General features: G+C 55.8%; 6 protein-coding genes across 6 annotated transcripts; 3 read left to right on the forward strand and 3 right to left on the reverse strand.

Annotated features, from left to right (window-relative positions):
* Positions 1–53: 53 nt before the first annotated feature.
* On the reverse strand, positions 54–1862 carry LTHEOB_5889 (Dihydroorotate reductase; the record flags this gene model as incomplete). The annotated part of the gene is made up of 2 exons (XM_035515083.1): positions 54–941; positions 1026–1862. The coding sequence occupies 2 exons, from the start codon at positions 1860–1862 to the stop codon at positions 54–56; spliced, it is 1725 nt and encodes a 574-aa protein (XP_035373581.1).
* A 3083-nt stretch (positions 1863–4945) lies between these two features.
* LTHEOB_5890 (Cutinase precursor) lies at positions 4946–6166 on the forward strand (the record flags this gene model as incomplete). The annotated part of the gene is made up of 1 exon (XM_035515085.1): positions 4946–6166. One exon carries the CDS (start codon positions 4946–4948, stop codon positions 6164–6166), a length of 1221 nt encoding a protein of 406 aa, XP_035373582.1.
* A 1534-nt stretch (positions 6167–7700) lies between these two features.
* LTHEOB_5891 (Oligopeptide transporter) lies at positions 7701–10172 on the reverse strand (the record flags this gene model as incomplete). Its single annotated transcript, XM_035515086.1, has 3 exons — positions 7701–7888; positions 7939–9124; positions 9174–10172. The coding sequence occupies 3 exons, from the start codon at positions 10170–10172 to the stop codon at positions 7701–7703; spliced, it is 2373 nt and encodes a 790-aa protein (XP_035373583.1).
* Positions 10173–10925: 753 nt separating this feature from the next.
* Positions 10926–11821, forward strand: LTHEOB_5892 (Translation initiation factor if-2; the record flags this gene model as incomplete). The annotated part of the gene is made up of 4 exons (XM_035515087.1): positions 10926–10979; positions 11071–11388; positions 11440–11755; positions 11817–11821. The coding sequence occupies 4 exons, from the start codon at positions 10926–10928 to the stop codon at positions 11819–11821; spliced, it is 693 nt and encodes a 230-aa protein (XP_035373584.1).
* A 552-nt stretch (positions 11822–12373) lies between these two features.
* On the forward strand, positions 12374–13695 carry LTHEOB_5893 (uncharacterized protein; the record flags this gene model as incomplete). The annotated part of the gene is made up of 2 exons (XM_035515088.1): positions 12374–12700; positions 12808–13695. 2 exons carry the CDS (start codon positions 12374–12376, stop codon positions 13693–13695), a joined length of 1215 nt encoding a protein of 404 aa, XP_035373585.1.
* Positions 13696–15249: 1554 nt separating this feature from the next.
* On the reverse strand, positions 15250–16746 carry LTHEOB_5894 (Ring finger domain protein; the record flags this gene model as incomplete). Its single annotated transcript, XM_035515089.1, has 6 exons — positions 15250–15752; positions 15811–16015; positions 16064–16157; positions 16209–16377; positions 16426–16525; positions 16588–16746. The coding sequence occupies 6 exons, from the start codon at positions 16744–16746 to the stop codon at positions 15250–15252; spliced, it is 1230 nt and encodes a 409-aa protein (XP_035373586.1).
* Positions 16747–18361: the final 1615 nt, after the last annotated feature.

Consider the following 18361-nt stretch of genomic DNA (forward strand, 5'->3'; position numbering starts at 1 on the left):
TTTAAGTGCCAGAAAACAGGCCAAGCGGTTCTCACAAATGGCTTTTCCAAAGTCTATTCCTTCTTGATCTCCTTCCTCATCTGGTTCTTGATCTTAGTCACCGTGCCGCTGCCATTGTACACCATGGTAGTGTAGATCATGGCCACGCTGGCACCCGCGTTCAGCAGCTGCAGCGCTTGCTTGCCATTCGTCACGCCACCCGTAGCCCAGATCTCCTTCGGCTTGTGCGAATAGGGCGTCCTGTCACCGGCCACCTTCTCTGCCGCCGAGGGAGCCGCGGCCTTCACTACTGGCGCAATCTCAGTCAAGTCGTCAGGGCTGGTGGTGACGTTCTCGGTAGGGTCAGCGACCTTGACCTCCGCAGACGCAGAAGCCTCGGATGCGACGTCTGCCGCAGCAGCCTCGATCTTCTCGACGATGGAAGTCTCTGGCTTATCTCCCTTGGGCTCAAGCCTGGGACCCTGGTCCAGCATCTTCCTGTACTTCGCCACCATTCCGAGCGTCTTGTCAAACAGCTGCGGTCCAGAGTAGCCACCCGTCTCAAGCAGCGTCTCCTGCTCGTGTGCCGGCATGATGTAGCCTCGGGGCAGAGGCGCAGGCCTGCTCTTCGTAGTGTTTCCAACGATGACGCCGTCGACGCCGCTCTCCCAGACAGCATCGCAGATACCGGACATCTGCTCCTCCGTATCTTCGTCCGGAGAAACCTTGACCATGACGGCGGGCTTAGTCTTGCGATCAGCCGCCTTCGCAGCGTTGACGACACCCGTCAGGATGCGAGTAAGCGGCTCGACACGCTGCAGCGAGCGCAGGCCAGGCGTGTTGGGGCTGGATACATTGACAACGATGACGTCGGCGTACTTGGCGAGGCGGTCGACGCAGTAGACGTAGTCGTTCTTAATGGCCTCGATGTCGGCCTCAGGCGTCGTCTTGTTCTTCGCGACCTATATGAGGTGGCGCCATGTCAGCCTTGATTTTTTCTTCACTCATCTTCCAGTAGTGGTGTGAGGTCAGGCAGGGCAGCGCACCTGCACACACATCAGCTTGCCAGGAACCAAGCTGCCCGGCGGCACGCCCGCAGCACCGTCCAGCACGGCCTGCTCAGCATCCGGCCCAAGGCCGTAGCCCATCTGGTATGCGAACTCGCGAACGCGCTGGCGCAGGCGAGCGGCGATGTTGTCTGCGCCCTCGGAGTTGAGGCCGTAGCGGTTGATCAGGCCCTCCTGCGAGACGACGCGGAAGCAGCGCGGCTGCGGGTTGCCAGGCTGTGGCTTGGGCGTGATGCCGCCGACCTCGACGACGGCCGGGCCCAGCGCGAAGAGCGGATCTGGGATATCCGCGTTCTTGTCCAGCCCAGCCGAGATGCCGATGGGGTTGTCCAGCGAGTGCCCGAAGACGGTAATGCGCAGGTCGCCCGCACCGTCTGGATCGCCGCGCTCACGGGGGTGCAGGCCTAGCTGGTAGAGCGTCTTCATTGCCTTGGTACCGACGTGGTGGGCTTCCTCGGCATCAGACCAGATGGTGCGGATGAGCGGCGGCACCAGGTACTGGTGAGCGCTGGCGCGAGTGTCGGTGAAGTAGAGGTAGCCGACGCCAGAGAGGAGTGCGAAGGTGGTACCGTAGGCATAGCGCTTGAAGCGTGACCCGGCAGACCGGGTTCCCTTCTTCACTTCCTTCGCGGTCTCAGCGGCGGCTTTCGACGCGGTTTCGGAGGCGGCTTCGGGGGTCGTGGACGAGAGGCGGACGGTAGGGGAGCGAAGAAGGCTCGAGGGCTGCCATTGGCGGGTGAGAGGAGCCTGGTTGAACAGGCGCAGAGGTGCCCGACCGGGCGCGTGCCGTGACAGCACGTTTGCGCGGGCTGCCATTTGTGCTGCTGTCAAGGAGTCGGAAACTTCGAGGTCGCGAGAGCGAGCCGTGACGTGAGTCGCCGCTTATGTAATCGCGGGAGAGCTACCCGACAGCCCGCTTCCTGACCAAATCATGGAAAAGATGTGAAGACAACTTAACACTGAGAATCGAGTTGATTGGTTTGCAATGATAAAGCTTGACTCGCCTTTTCAAAAAGTTAAATGTCTGTCCCAGTTTGTGTACCAGCGGAGCATGAGGGACTTCTGGTCGGATGAACGGCACTAAAGTGTAGTCTCAATGCGCATACTCGAGGCTAGTGAGTGGTTATACTCTGGTGAAAAGATCGCTTCAACCAAAAAAACAGGGAGATGAAGAGATTCGATGTGCATATGCTCTCCGGAGAAAGCTCTTCAGTCTGAACTGCGGTATACACATGTGAAGTCTAGAGAATACTCTCGGCCAGCAGTAGTGGTGATAGTACGAAGTCGATACGTTCAACAATAGAGACGTGTAGTTGAAGCGTGTATCTGGATATAAATGCTTGATAAAACCCTACACAAGCCGCATACGTAGAAGGGCGTCAACTCTCCAACCCTCATTGTGATACTAGATGAACAAACATTAGGCTCATATTGGTACAAAAGCCGAGCTCCGAGCATGGGCCGGGCATGGGGCCCCAGAGCCGAGGCACCACACAGACCCTGAGAGAAATCTCAGCACCAGCCAAATGGAGAACAGTATAGCATCACGACCAGCGTTGCTACTTGGAAACAGTCTTACTTCCTGCTTCTTGGTGCTTTAATAAGTTGCACGCCGAAGTTTTGTGTCCTTTGGCTTTCAGGAGACGACGCACGGCCCCCCGAGGCTAACCTCAGCATCAGCGAGATGGGCAATAGCGCAGCACCACAACCAGCACTGCTGCTGGCAAACGACTTTGCACACTGTTTCCTGGTGCCTTAATACCCTACATACTAGAGTTTATTGGTTTTTGGCTCACAGAAACACTGTTTTCACTGCAAAACTTCCCCTGCCCTCGTCCTTCTTCCAGGACTTCTGGGATAAAGTATATATTATTTTTGTTGCATTTTCAAGCTCTATACCGGGCAGGTGGCCGAGTGGTTAAGGCGCTACGTTTAGGAGCTATTCCAAACCGTAGTGGGAAACCGCGTGCGTTCGAACCGCACCCTGCTCAAGATTTCCTTTTTTTGGACTCGTTACCGATGTTCAGCGCTTACCTTTTGCTGCCCAGGTGAATCAGGCAACAATATTTTACATTTGGGCAGTTATTTGTCTATTATAGGCCGTGGTTTACGTGTATAGTCGGCAAGTGAGGGTGGTGAGCACACCGAGCACCACCACCTACACGCCCAGTTTTCAAGACTTTGATGCAACCGGCATGTCTCCAGTATTTTAAAGCATGTAAACTATGCTGTTGAAACCCAGAGCGAATCTGCTAACATGCCTTGTATCAATAAACTACGGGTTCACCTCGATTTGCGGGAGTGCGCAGAAACCTCCGATACGCCAAATGACTCCCCCTCCATAGAGACGGATGTGTTCTTTGGGGCCAAATCCGTTGCTTCACAACTTGATACCAGTACTAGGTTATCTGTTACAACAGTCGATATCATTGTATGATTCGTATAGCAAAATGGGTTACCTTCTTGGACCCTGATTTGCAACATACCCGAACATGCAACAACACGGGTAAATCTGCGGAATTTTAATAGCTCATGTCAGAATTCACCACTAAATTTGCGGGTTTCATACGTGAAGACTGCGAATTATTGTGTGGTCTAAGCATTTGTGACTAGAGTGAGGGAATTCTGGTTATTGTTTCTTTTATAAGACTGCAGTGGGCTTCTCGCTGCTACGGCGAAGTCTATTGCAGTGTCACGGACCGGTATATTATCTGACCACGTCAATGAACCTTCGACAACTGGGTTCATTCCAGTGCTATTTTTCCCTCGAGAAGGCCTACGTTACCGGCGTGGAGCGGTGTAAGACTGAGCCTTGCATCTAGCATCTGTACGAGCTCCCAAGAACTCTACGAATGGTACATGATTCCATACAGGTTGCAAGCTGTACAACTTCCGCCACTTTCGACTTCACTTTTTGAAGTGTTCAGAGAGATGTGGTCCTGTCTTCCTCCTTGATATTTCGGCTATAATTGCTTATTCAAATCAGCATTAGCCAAGCTAGTGTTGGACCACGTGCCTGTAGTTTCCTCGGAAGATCGGGATGCTTAGCTGCTTCACGTCCGTGTCTTTAGCGTTGGCGCAACGCCTTTTCGAACGATGCGTTACAGAGAGCGAGAGGTGACAAACGTCCGACTCGCACAGCCATCTTCTGGTCCGAGCATCATTTCGCCCCCGCTGCACTACTCCGCACACTTCCACGAACTCCACCATGCGCAAACTATTGGCGCCGATCTCTTGGATAATATGAGAGTTTGCTGTCATGATCTCTCATGGCACACAATGTCTTTACGATCTGCTGGGCTTTTCCTGCGGTGTGTGGAAAATAACAGCAAGTTCCTGAAATTAAGTATGCTTTCCAACAATCCAACAACGGGCCGATCCCGAGGCGTAGATCCCCCAAGAGCCTCATGACCGATCAGGAGAGGAGTGATCTGCTTTCTCCGTAAGCAAGAAATGCTCAAAGCATAAACTACCGAGGCTAGATTCTTAGACCAAAGTCTGTATCAAGCCATGCGGTCATTCCAACTGCCTCGGAATACCGTTTGCCGCAACGGCGCGTGTCACAGTAGCGAAGCTAGCTCTTTTGATAAACATGTTTGGTTTATCCTGATGAACATCTCGCAGTGCCTTTGCGCTTTTGGTATGGGCAGTGTTTCTGTCCATCCATTCGGCGTCTCACCCACCACATCTGGACTATTGGCAATTCAGCACAATACGAGACCATGGAAATGTAAGGAAACATATAAAGCTCAAGAAGGCCATGCAGAAGAAGGTCTCTACCATCAGCTTCATCATTCGTTCTGGAAACATCCCAATTCCCATTCATTCCATTCGTTCTCTACACCAGCCTCGTTGACGACGCATCACTTGATCCCACAACTACACTCACTCACTTGAAAATGGTCGCTATCAACTACCTCGCAACCCTGGCCCTGGCGGCCTCAGCAAGCGCCATCCCCATGGACTCCCGCCTGGAAGCGCGCCAAAGCTTCTCCATCCCCGGCATCGGCGGACAGACCGCCAACGACGTGCAGTCCGGTACCTGCAAGGACGTGACGTACATCTTCGCGCGGGGCACGACGGAGCAGGGCAACATGGGCAGCACGGTCGGGCCGGCGCTGAAGACGAAGCTGGAGGCGGCCATCGGCGCCGACAAGCTCGCGACGCAGGGCGTCAACTACCCGGCCGACGTGGCGGGCACCGTCGTCGGCAGCATGTCACCCGGCCAGGCCGAGGGCAGCAAGAACTGCGCGCAGCTGGTCAAACAGGCTTTGTCCAACTGCCCGCAGACCAAGATCGTGCTGGCCGGCTACTCGCAGGGCGCGCAGCAGGTCCACGGCTGCCTCATCGATTTGAGCGCCGATGAGGCGCAGAAGGTCGCGGTGAGTAGTACACTTCCAATCACTTCTCCCGACCAGCTCCATATACCTCCCTGTACCCGACAAACCAAGAACCCCCTGACTGACGTGAACACCGTTCCCAACCACCAGGCCGCCGTCACCTTCGGCGACCCCCTGCGGGCGCAGCAGTTCAAGAACATCGACCAGTCGCGCACCAAGATCTTCTGCGCCACCGGCGACCTCGTCTGCACCAACCAGTTCATCATCACGGCCGCCCACCTCTCCTATGCCTCCGAGTCCACCGGCCCGGCCGCCGAGTTCATCCAGCAGCAGCTGGGCACTCTCGACTCCTCTTCTTCCTCGTCCAACAGCTCGTCGTCGACGACGACGGCGTCAACTTCCGCTGACAGCAGCGCCACCAGTACCGGCTCGTCCGACAGCAGCGTTGCCTCGTCTGGCCTAGGCTCCGGGCTTCTCGGTGGCGGCTTGAGTGGCTTGACCGGTGGCGGTTCCAGCGGTGGTTCGAGTCTGCTCAGCGGCTTGAGCGGTCTGAGTGGAAGTGATTCCAGCAGCAGTGGCGGTTCGAGCCTCCTGAGTGGATTGAGCGGATTGAGCGGGAGCAGCGGTTCCAGCGACAGCGGTTCGAGCATGCTTGGCGGGCTCAGCGGTCTCAGTGGGCTTAGCGGGCTGGGAGGATCGTCGAGCGGCGGATCGGGCCTCATGAGCGGTTTGAGCGGTCTGAGTGGCCTGAGCGGCCTTGGGGGCTCGAAGAAGAACTGAGTGATTAATCTTGGGTCTTCCGATGGGGGGTTCCCTTTTTTTTTTTTTTTTGGTTGACTCGCGGAAATCGCGCTTGCTTGTACTTAATCTTTGTATGTATTCATTAGTCTGAGCGCGAGGAGCTGGTCTTCGATCATGCATATTTCTTTTATTTGTAAGATTGATCACAAGCTGCGGGTGACTACGGCGAGCGGAAGATCTGATCGCATCTGTATTGTTGTGTCAGTTCATGGCTGCTTCTGATGGTGTCAGTTCTATTAGCTTGTGAATACAAGATCATCTTGTGATTGTGAAACTCACTGAATCTTTGAGGCGCTTGCCCTGATATTGTCTACATTAAGATTCAACAGCAACCACCACGCTCCTCTCCACCCACCCCAGCACTCCAGCAGCACTAACCCCTACGCTCACCACCCCTTTATTAAATAGCTCTATTCTCTTACCCATGGAACTCTTGCATCGCGGTAAACTCGTATTGCGGATGATGATCCGATCCGCTGTCGCCTGCGTCCCTGTTGGTGGTGTTGAATGCGCCAGCCATGAGCGCGAAGCGGACCGAGACGGATGGCGAGGGGATTAGAGTGGGGTCGATCCAAGGCGGAGGACTTGCATGTACGCCATAAGGATACGCGATAATGCTACCAGGGATTTGACTCCTCGTTCTTCAACCAACTCAGGGACTCGTGGCAAATGTCCCCTCCTTGCCGTTTCCGTGAAAGGAGAGGACCAGGGGCGTGGCCGTGCTTGAGTCGTATTTGGAAAGCAGGTGGATGATGTAGTCGTGCGTGCGTGCGTTCGCCGCCCTGAATGCCGCGTTCCGGGCGAGCGGCGGTGCCTTTCCGTAGCCCTCGCTGTTGGCTGCAGCTATAGATCCAGGGAGAGAAATGCAAGTGCACTGCTGACATGGATGCGTATAGCAATTATGCTATTGAGATTTGCGGTGGGGGCCATTCCAGAAATAGCACGCCTTTGCTGCTTATTTGATATCGTTTGGTAGTCCAGGTTGCCTTCAATTCAGTGTTCGCTCTCTCTATTTGACAGCACTTGCGCCGTCTGAGAACCTCGAGTAGTGAGCAATGCCGATCTCGCAAGCGTTGAGTGAAAAGATGACCCTAAAATCGGTCGGAACCCTTGATTGTTGTCGATCCGCTAATGTTGCATTCGGCATACCGAATCAGGCAAGCGTGTAAGAAAGAGCGCGCGTTGGTACGAGCGGCGGTGTCGAAGGGGCACAAAAGCACAAATAAGCTCGTTGCACGTCCTTGGTCATGAAGATCTGTGTTGTTGCGGTGAAACATGATAGTACCCTGTAATGAACTAGCGTGTCAGTTGATCGAAGTGAGCGAAAAAAGCATATGCGCGCTGAGAGGTGATCATAAGACAGTGTGCTCGACTAAGTTAGAAGGAATAGATCTCGAGCCCGTCGAGAAGGGAGCAGGATTCTACATTCATAACTTCGTCTTATTCTACCGCTGATGATTCTCGCATTAGTCCTGTCTGAATAATCCAACTGGTAAAATGGTAAACATTAAATTCACAAATGCGGCACACTCAGGCTAGCCAGGAGCAGATTCACAATGCTCAAGAGACCTTCCCCAAGAATTAGACCACTGGCGAGCACGATTATGGGTGTCTCCTGCTTGCCGCGGTAGCGGAGCCAGTACAGGTTCATGAGGCCGCCGATTGTCCTAGCAAGTGTGAAGGACGGCGTGTTGTACATTCCTGTTAATTGTTAGAGATGGACGTGCAATGTGGAATAAATGGAGACTTACCAACGGCGACAGCAATACCGCCAGGAATGAAACGAGTCCACCGACGCGTACCGGCCTTCGATTGTTCTCCCACTCTGAATGCGGTGCCAACCGCAAAAATTAAGCCCGCGCCAAGCGCCCATTGCATGACCATGGGAGGTAGACCCTTTCCTGTGACCAGTCTTGCCGTGAAGATCCAGACGAAACCAGTCGGTACTTCGAAAAGCTTGCCAGGAACTTGATAGACATTGGTATACAAGCGGTAGATGAGAGCCGACAGTACCGCACCGACACCGGAACCAATGATTTGGGCCCAGAACTGCGCATTTGGAGCGGCGCCCAGAAGGTGGCCGGTCTTGATGTCCTGCATGAGATCACCAGCTTGTAGTGCACCTGACTCAGAAAGAGCACCAGCGACAAGATTAATGACGACAGCGTTCTTGTTCGTTGAGGCGTTTGGAATGGCAAGGGCTATGAGTAGCTGCGTGAGTTTGGAGATGCCAGAGACGGGGTTTAGATCAGTCTCGCCCAATGCACGGACGCCCATAATGCTCAAGATTAGGGCGAGAAAGAGACCGAGAATGTTCAGAGTCAAAGGAACGAGGTTTCCAAAAACATAGTGCACAGCTCCGATGCTGAGGCCAAGTGACAGGACAAGACCGATCAAAGTGGTACGGGTGGAGATCAGATGCTCTGGCGGGGCGTCTTCTTCCTCATCGGATGGATCACGCTTTAGGATGTGAGCACCGGATTGACCGTCGATAGCTGTGTATCCGTCTAGTGACTTTAGTGAGTTTGCATCAAATGAGAAGATGTCGCTCCAAGACCGTTGCTTAAAATGGTCGATAAGTCTTGGCACCCATACGCGGGCGTAACGGATGAGAGGCCGCAGAATCAGCCAGCCAAGGCTAACCAGAGAGTCGGCCAGCATAATGGCAAGACTGATCCATACAATCCAGCCTTTGCTACCGGTCTCCCAGTCATTGACGGGGCCAGGGGCCCAGCCTTTGCTTTTCGCAAGAGGTGAAAGGACACCCCAGCCGAGAATGGCACCAAGAAGCATGTGGAGAGTCGTCTCGGGTCCCATGATTATGCCCTGGCCGATGTATGCTGGAGAAGGGTTAAGGGTCCACAGCCACTTGCTGGCCAAGTGGAGGCCGAAGATTGGCACGTCACGCAACTGGGGGACGAAGTAGGTGAAGACGGTCTGATCACAATCAGTCAGGACTCCCATCAATGCGATGCAATGCACGTACATAGACAGCAGATACCACAAAAGCTATGGTCAGAAGGCGGACCTTGGCCTTCCAGTCGCTCTGTGCATCCAGGCCGGTTCCCGCTTCATTTTCCTCATCCGTTTCGGGCAAGGCTTGGGGTGGAGGGGAGTCCGCAACAGCTCCTCCTGGCGCCCCGCCGACGAGAAGATGTGCACGCTCGTCATCGTTGCTGTCCCTCTGTGGTTCGTCCTGGCGAATGACGGCGCCCTTTCCGTATTGGCCATGTAGCACGCCGATCATGAGGGCAGCTGCAGTGCCGCTCGGGAACTTGAGCTTCTCCCGAATTATAACCTGGCGACGCAAGGGAACGGCGAAGACGACACCAAAGAAGCAAATTCCGACAGCCCAGACGATGAGCTTCCACAGACCTACGTCCAGCGGCCCGTTTTCCTCAGGCTTCAGCAGATATTGTAGGGCGGGAATGACGCCGACGAAACCGCAGCCCAGCGGCATAGTGCCGACGCTACCAGCGACGCTCTGGATAAGCACATTCTCGACGGGGGAGAAAGGCAGGCGCAGGTAGCGAGACATCAGACGGAACCAAGCGAAGCCCAAGAGAGCCGAGGGCATGGCCATGCTGCTGACCCATCCTGTCTGCAAGCCAAAGTATGTGTTGGAGAAGCATATCACGATGCCGATGCCCAGGCCGACAAGGATGCCGCGGAGGGTGAAGTTCTGGGGCTCGGCGGCGCGCTGAGCAAGTAGGGATCGGGCACGCGCATGATCCTGCGGCAGGTTTGCATCGTGGTCGTCGTCGTCGCGATAGGCAGAAGTGGGGGGTTGCGCGCCTTCGCTGCGGTGCGGCGGCGAGACGCTGGCGCCTCTGTCGGGAGCCATGGCGGATGGAGGATCGAGAGTCGCCAGCGGGATGGCCTGGACGTCGTCTGCTGGAAAAGGAGACACGACGGGCGACGCAGAAACGAAGCGCGATTGCGAGGGTGGTGAGCGCAATGGCGGAAGCGCACGCGACGAAGCCATGTCGCTGATGTAATTGCTGCTATCTCCTGCACGCACTGGTCACCCGCTATGGCGCAATCGACCTGCATGCGACTGGCTGCCCTCTCTCGGGTTGCCAACATCAGTCACTCCGCGGCCCAGGCCCAATAGCTAGGCTGTTGCATGCAAATAACTTCAACGGGGGCCGGATGCGGAGGAACGCGTCGCGTGCTGGTCGAACCCTGAGCCTCGCCTCGGCCATGTGCACGCCCCGGCCTTCCCGCCGCCCGCGCAGCAAATGTTACCGCGTCATAACAATGCCTCAGCTGCCCGGCCCCTTGTCGGTCGCACCCGTCTTTATGCCGCATTTTTATCTCACCGCTCTCCTAACTAGGCTTTGCCGCCGCATGAGGCACACCGCGCGCTCTGCCCGGCCCGGATGCTCGCCTCACAGCCAACAGCCTCTGCCTGAAGCAGCCTGTCGTCAATGAGGCGCAAACACGGGCGCGGACAGCGCGCGCAATGCGTGGGTGGCGTCACCGGTATCCATCGCTGGGTCATGGCGGCGGCAACAAGTTGCGGTCTTTTTGCCTACCTGACGGATGCTAGTGGCCAGGTAGGGCTGCGATGATCCTGGAGAAATTTTGCGGAGACTCTCCCTGACGCTTCGGCGCGCACGCGGCTGCTTGCCAAAATTTATATAGTCGCCCGGCCGGCGGTCCCAAGTCTCCCCACGCACACCCTCTTCCCCACGTGCGCCACCAGCCCGCCAGCCTCTTCATTCTGCCTTTCATCATGCCATTCATGGGTGACAGCGATTGGTCGACGCCCTCGACAGGCGAGTGGTCGGTATGACTCCTCTGTCCAGACTCTCTTCGTCTTGACCTCTCCTTCAAGGCGATTGTCGGCAACACTCACCCGCCAACAATGTGCTTTTAAGGACTCGTTGTACATCTCCGTCCCCAAGTCCAAATCCAAGACGTCGGCCAAGCCTCAGCGGCCGGCGTACCTGAAGCACCAGACACACGCTTCAATGCCCAACCTCAGCGAGGTTGAGCAGTACGTCTTCCGTCCGGCTACCTACGCCGACAAAGTCGACCGCCTGCGCAACCCTCCCGTGTCGAAACCGACCTTGAAGCGCACGCAGAGCCTCACCACGCCTGCCTCGACCTCGATGGCGGCCAAGGTCGAGAAGCACGTCCACTTCGTTGACGAGGGCTACGGTTCGGCTTCGACGTCGCCAGCATCGAGCCCGAAGGTTAGTCGTAACCGCCCGGTTCCGTGGTGGCCGCAGCTCACAGCTCTGTAGCAAGAGCCCAAGCGCGACGACAGCCGTCCTTCGACGTCCGACTCCGACTTCGAGCAGCTCGTGTCGCAGCAGCAGAAGATGACTCTCGATGAGCGTCCATCAAAACCGCAGCGCAACGTGACTGACGTGCCGCCGGTCAAGGCGCAGAGCAGAAGTCCGACGCGCAGCGCTAAGCGCCTGTCGCGCAGCCAGACGGCCCCTATGCAGTCGAATCGTCGTGCGCAGGCGCGGGATGACAAGATTGCGGGCACTGGCGGGTCTTACCGCAATGCCAACGGCAACATCTGTTTTGACGAGTTCAACTACTTTGGCGGAAGTGAGTAGTTTTCCGGGCAGATTGCGACATCGGCGCCGGCAGGTCGGCTAACAGCAAGCAGTTTAGCGTATGATGGCATGCGTCCATCTGTAAAACAAGGATTCACAGGGACGGCGTTAGCAGGGGATCAAAAATCTGGGTTTGCATATGCCTTTAGCTAGGCTGTAAAACAGCGCGCGCACATTGATTGAATTGCTACATCTGCCAATCACGGCATTTTGGTTGCTGCCCCTTCCCCGCAAAATCGCCCTGACCAAGCGGTGGCCGGTGTTTCTTTGTTGACTGACTGTTGCCAACTTTTCCTCGCTCCCCTATACCAAAACAAACAACACTTAACACTTGCCACCGTGACGGCCTTGCGTGCCTACATTCACCATGGCCGCCACCTTATTTCAGGTCCGCTGGCACCAGGCACCCGACCGCCATGGTCGCTCTAACCGCCATCCTGACCCATAAATATAGGCACCACTGGCTTCCGTGCACAAGCCCTATCCGCTCCCTCGACAAACTACCCCCTTTGGCCGCCGCTCATCAAGACCCTGGGGGTCTGCCATCCACGACCTTCATCTCTTCTTCGATTTTTCTCCCTCGCACAACAGCAGCAAAAAATACGACCCTATGCACATCTCCACGGCAACCAACGACATACCCACTAACGCCGACATGGCGCCGACCACGGCCCCGCTTCCACCCTCAACGCCGCCAAGAAGAGACGGCCAACCTCCCCGTCTGCCGCCGCTCCCTACCTCTCTGGTACCCATTGAGGGGAGGCTCGTCAGACATCGTCCCGAGACCCATGCCGACCAGGTGTCACGTTTGCGCGGCCCCACGACCGCCGCGGCGGCTCCAAGTCGCGCGGTTAGGTCCGGTGGCGAGCGTCAGCAGCGTCAGACCTCAACGCTGAGGAGCACGAGCTCACGACCCATAGATGCACTTTTCGATGAGGTACGTTTTAGCGCGAATTTCCTACAGATTGCTGCGAGATTTCCCCATGATCGAAGAGATCGAGAAACCCGATTTTCCCATACGTTTTGTTCGACTCGCTCACGCAGGTTTCCCCACAGCTGCAGGCACCCGCCGACAACGACTCGTTGGCCGCCAGGCTGCAACGCCGCCGCCAGCGCCGCCGTTCCCCGGACCCCAACTTCACCCCGCCCAGGTTGGTGCGCACCCAGCCCGTGCGCACCTGGGTGACGCTGACGGGCGATGCGCGTGCCGTCGCTGCCGCCTTCGGAGATGCAACCGACGGCGATGTTGGTTCCGGTGCCAACAGAAGCCCGCTCAGAAAGCGACAACGCAGGACGCCTGTCGTCTCCTTCTCCACCTCGACCGACGGCATTAGCCGCCCCTCTGACGACGTTGACCCCGTGCCTTCGACTCCATCCGTCTCCACTCCTGGAGCGGGCCGTCGCCGGCGTGGTGGTCTCCGCCGGTGCAGCAGCGTCGCGAGCGAGGACGAATACGACGCCGCAACCGGCGACGCTGTTGTCACCCCTTTCCTCCAGCAGACCCACACCGGTGCCGACGAGACCACCACGGCTGCCATAGCCTCCTCGTGGATCCTCCCCCCGCAACGCCGTCGCCTCACGCCGCCGAAGAGCCCCTTCGATGCTTTTGACTTCAAGCACGACGATGGGGAAAATGACTTCAGCAGCACTTCTATTAGCTTCCTCTCCCCCGAGCGTCGCCGTGGCCGCCGCGGATCTCCATCCGGCGCAGGCGACGAGCCGCTGCGCTCGCCGACGGAGGAGCTGAGCGCGTTGTCGCTGGGTAGTGATGAGGATGAGATGATGCCCGCTGCCCCTCCCTCTCCCTGCTTCGCCGAGAACATGGCCCCGGCGGTGGCGCCGAAGAGGAGGAGAGGTGGGCTGACGAGGTCGATGGCGGGGAGGTTCAGGATGGGCGAGGGCGGGGGATTGGAGGCTGATTGCTCCACCTGAGATTTCTTTCATGGCATTGGACTACTGCATTGAGTTGCATTGCGATGGGCGCACTGCAGATACCCCCGGCATGCGGAGAATCTGGTTCGGCTTTCTCATGGCATTTTCTGGGAGCTTTTGTGGGCGTATGTGGAGGGGTTGATCCCTGGTTTTTGCTTTTTTCCCTTTTTGTAACAGCATCTTGGTGGCATATTGCGTTTTCAGAGCATTTGGAAGCGAGGTTCATGCATCACGACATCTGGCGTTGGAGTTATGGTTGGTTTGGCACTTTGATAGCATTTCTGTTATCCTAGCGAAGCGCTCGCATGGACGGCCTCTAGAAGCTCTTCATAGACGTTGCTTTCCGAGTACGTGTAAATTCTATGGCGCGTTGTGTTTACTGATCAAACTTGTTTATCTGATGGAAAGGCTAAAAGGGTGAGTCAAAGGAATGACTGTCACACGAGCCTTAGTCCATGATAGTTCGAGACGGGTGCACGTAGGTTCCATCAAGTATCATTCCAACTAACCGCCGCACGTGAAGATCTACACTGCACATTCTACAACCATTCTACAACGTGCGCCGCAACCACGGTGCCCCCTGTGTCCTCCGTTCCGATAGCTCACCACGTGCAGTCTTCGCTGATCATGCTTCAACTAGTTTCTGCCTGTGCAGAAACTCCCGGTTTGAATCAATCCCTTCCTTCAGGCGTTTGTAATCTTTGCTCCTCTTTTTCGTGTTTCCCTTTTCATCTCAAGGTGTGAAAATAACACGGTAATATGGCGAGCGCGATGAGGGGGGGACTCGCTGCCTCCACATTCGCGCGCACCTGATCGTTCATTGTTTTTCCTTATGGCGTGATTTCTCTGCTGTTATGAGCCAAGCCACCAGCACCAGCACCACCGCCACTTCATGTTTCCCGTGCCGCGTGTGAGGTGATGGTTTCTCCAGGAGAAACAGGGTCAACCACGTTCTCCGCGGGAAGCCAAAAACAAAGCAAGGGCGAAGGGAAGGGGCACGGGGCCACGGGCATTATTATCCGAGACGCGGCGGCTGCGAATGACGCTTATTCCCACAAAGCGGGAGCGGCGGGCCTGCCCTATGAGAATTGTGGGAGCGAGGACCGCGTCTGTAGGGCTGGGAGAGACGGGAAGGATTGGCGCTGGCGGAGGTGCGTCCGGGGTGGACGGATCGCGAGGCTACTGTGTGGTGGCCGTGACGAGGCGGTGCGGGGAAAGAGTAGTGGTGGCTAAAGCATGTGGGAAGGGAGGGAAGGGAGGAGAGGGGGGAGCGGAATGCAGTCTCTCTCGTGAGGGAGGGAGGGGTCTTGGTCAATTGCTGGGCGTCGTCGTGGGTAGAGAGAGAGCACTGGAAAAGCATAAAAGGCCGCGCGAAGCCGGATGACAGGTAATGGCAGAACGGTGTTCTTCGTCTAGAAATGTATGTGAAAGTGATTACGCTCAAAAATCGCCCAAAGCGCCTCGCAAGCTTCTTGGTACCTTGTTTTGTCGAACCCTGCGCGTACTTCTCGTAACCAAAGCAGAAGACAGCGTCTATGGCACACAATGCACCTCTCAAGGAGAAATCTTCGAATCTTCCAACATGCCCTTCAGGCTAACCACGTCTACTCCTCCTCCTCCGTCCCCTCGGCAGCACTTCTGCGCCTCCAGATCCACGTCCGCGACCGGCGCCGGCGGGGCCATCGGCGGCGACGGTGTTATCGGATCCAGTTCGATCGAGTTCCGCCTCGTCTGCTGCTGCTCGCCACCATCCGCATTCTTCCAGATTATCTTCGCGGGGCTGAATCGGGGAGGCTCGGGGAAGAGTTGGTCTTGCTTTGCGGTGGTGACGACGACTTCGGTGCTCTTGCTGCTGTTTTTGCTGCTCTTGTCGTCGTTGAGGCTGTTGTTGTTGCTCGGCCACGTGCGGTGTGGGTTGTCGTACGGCACTTTGAACCACGGCCGCCGCTTCTTCAGCGTCAACGGGTCGATGCTCATGCGCCTCTGATATGGGCTCAGCTTGGTCATTTTGCCGTCCAGTTTCGTGACCCAGTGGATCACGCAGACGGCGAAGAGGACTGCGTCGGAGCGTTAGCTGGGCAAGTCGAATAGAATTGCTGCTTTGGAATCACGAACCGTCTAAATTGCAAGACAAGAAGCAGATCCAATTCGGCTCGCCATCCAAAGCCAGGAGGAAAGATATATTGATGACCGTTACTATCAGGGTCAGGATGGAACCAATGACTGTGCGGAGGCCGAGGTTTCGGAGCGTTTTGGATTCGTCTTCGCTGGAGTAGTAGAGTCGGCGGAGTCGGATGAGGAACATGACGGTCAAATAGGCCTAAGAAGCGTGAGTGATTGTCTAAATATTGAATTTTAGTGACCTTACGTTCAACGCGACGTCGAATGACATCATAGGGATGAGTGCCTCCTTTTTGATGCCGACAATGCAGGTCCCTTCATCATTGATGTAAGAGAATTTCCTGTCCAAAATGTGAGTGAGTTATTTCAATTAGGAACGCGAGCGGTCATACTTGGCAACGTTGAAGCCGTAGATGGCAGCGCACGGTAGCAACATGCCAATCGTGTTGAACAGGTACAAGGGGTCTTTGTTCCGAGGCGTAGTCGTACCCCGGACAATATAGACCCGCTCCACGAGGAAGATATAGATGCAGACCTTCGAGAGCGTGTAGAAAGTAAGGCCTGAATAGACGTCAGCCATTAGTTTCAAAAGTTTGCAGTGAGTCTTACATATCAACATGGAGCCGGCGCACCGGCCCTCCGAGCCATGAATTCCAGCATCTCTGTAGATTGTTGCTGTGAAAATGAATACAAAGGAGCTGCTGTAAATCTGCTCGTGTGTCAACTTCAAAGACATGACTGAATTAGAAAGTCTGATCGTACGGCAACTACCATGTAGAAACACGGAGGCAAGTTGGTGGTGATCTTGATGCCTTGGACTCGCCTGAGGGTACAGATGGAGATGAGAGCCAGGCCAACAAGAGACACGAACATGCACCCGAGCTTTCCAGCCATGGGGACATTCCCTTCTCCCATCGGATCGTTCCTCATTTCGAAGATGACTTTGGCCTTGCCGATAAGGACGGTGCCTTAGGAAGGTGAGGGGTCGTTGTATAGCATGTGGCCTAACAAAGCGGGAGAGGATTGGAAGTGGTTCATAAAAGAGACCGACCATGCAAGTGCCACGTTGGTGGTGAGCAGCCAAGATCGAAAAGGGTTTAGATGTTGCATCACAGGAAGACGGTGAAACCCACAGCCGCTCTGGGAAACATGGGAAACGGTGCAGGAAAGCGCGGCATGGCAGTGCACTACGAACCCTGTATGTGGAGAGAAAACGGCTAGTGGACTCGCTCTTTGGCTGCTCGAGCGAACCGGGCTCTGCGGGGCGCAAAATCTGATCGACGCGGATCCTGGCCGGTCGAGGGAGATCTGCGGGTGGCAAACTACTCAGCCGGCCCGCATTGAAGTCCTATTTGTACTCGAAGCGACGAAGACTTCTCGAAAGCGCCGTCTGCGTAAATGACGGATCTCCCACCAGGATCGGAGCCATCCCCCGTGGACGATTCGATCACGATGGTTACCGCTGGTAGGTGTTCGATAGATACCCGTCCCGAGACATGGTATACATGCTTATCTATGCCCCGCTCGGAACCACAGAAGCGTCCCCGTGTCGAGACTACACTGCTCTCGCGTTCCCCGCCCCCCACTCTGAGTAAAATGGCGGGGAAAGAGCAGCGTTGCATGCGGGCGGTCCAAATGTATGCCTATAGAAGATTGGAATTCGCGGCGATGAGTAGGAGCAGCCGGCGGGGAAGCAATTGATTTCCCGTGACCTCGTCACGAGAATGTCGATCAATCGAATGCTGGCCGATCGAATTGGTGTAGACGTCGCATTGCTCCGGTGAAGAGACTAGCGCTTAACCAGATTGAATACGGGGCGGAATCTGCGAAGCAGAATTGGCTATTTGAAGGTTAATGCAGTAAGAGACCCTTCATGTGGCGGCAAAGCAGGGCGACGATGCAAGCAAGAGAAGAAAAAGAAAAACCAAAGTTTCGGAGAATGCTAGCCCAGTGCCGTTAGATGGACAGATATACTTGGGCTAGGGGAATATAGACTCCCAAGCGAGGATCTGATTGGCAGCAGCGACGTCATCTTCTCGAAGAACGACAACCACGGGTCAGGCGGATTCCTTCAGAGCTTCTGATTACGGGGCTGCGGGCAGCCACGAGGCACGCTAGAACGAATGAGCGCCACCGGTCAGCAAGGCACGGCTATAATTGAGTTGTCGCAGCGTTATTGTCGCCCAGGGATTGGAAATCGGCATAGAGTGCCATTGGTCTATAAACGGGAGGTTGACAACTGTGGTACACAGAAACTTCGGCGGTGTGGAGGCTCAGGAACACCAGCTGAAAGAAGCTAGGCTATGGCGATACCGGAGTTGAGCAAAGAGCGCGAAGTGCTGACGGGCTGGATGACAAGGGCGGACAAAAGAATGAGTAACGGGACTCCCGGAGGCCAACTTTGAGCGCCGAGGCTAGGACTGGCCGCAGCCAGAAGGAGGTGATGGTTGCTGGCACTAGCTGGGCTGCGTATAGATGTCTGACAGATGTCAGGGCGAAAAGTCACGAAGAAGGTTGTCGTTGAGATTGCGGCTTGATTGCGCCA

Source organism: Lasiodiplodia theobromae (assembly GCF_012971845.1).
Source record: "Lasiodiplodia theobromae strain AM2As chromosome Unknown scaffold_16, whole genome shotgun sequence".
In the NCBI taxonomy this organism is placed as follows: Eukaryota; Fungi; Ascomycota; class Dothideomycetes; order Botryosphaeriales; family Botryosphaeriaceae; genus Lasiodiplodia; species Lasiodiplodia theobromae.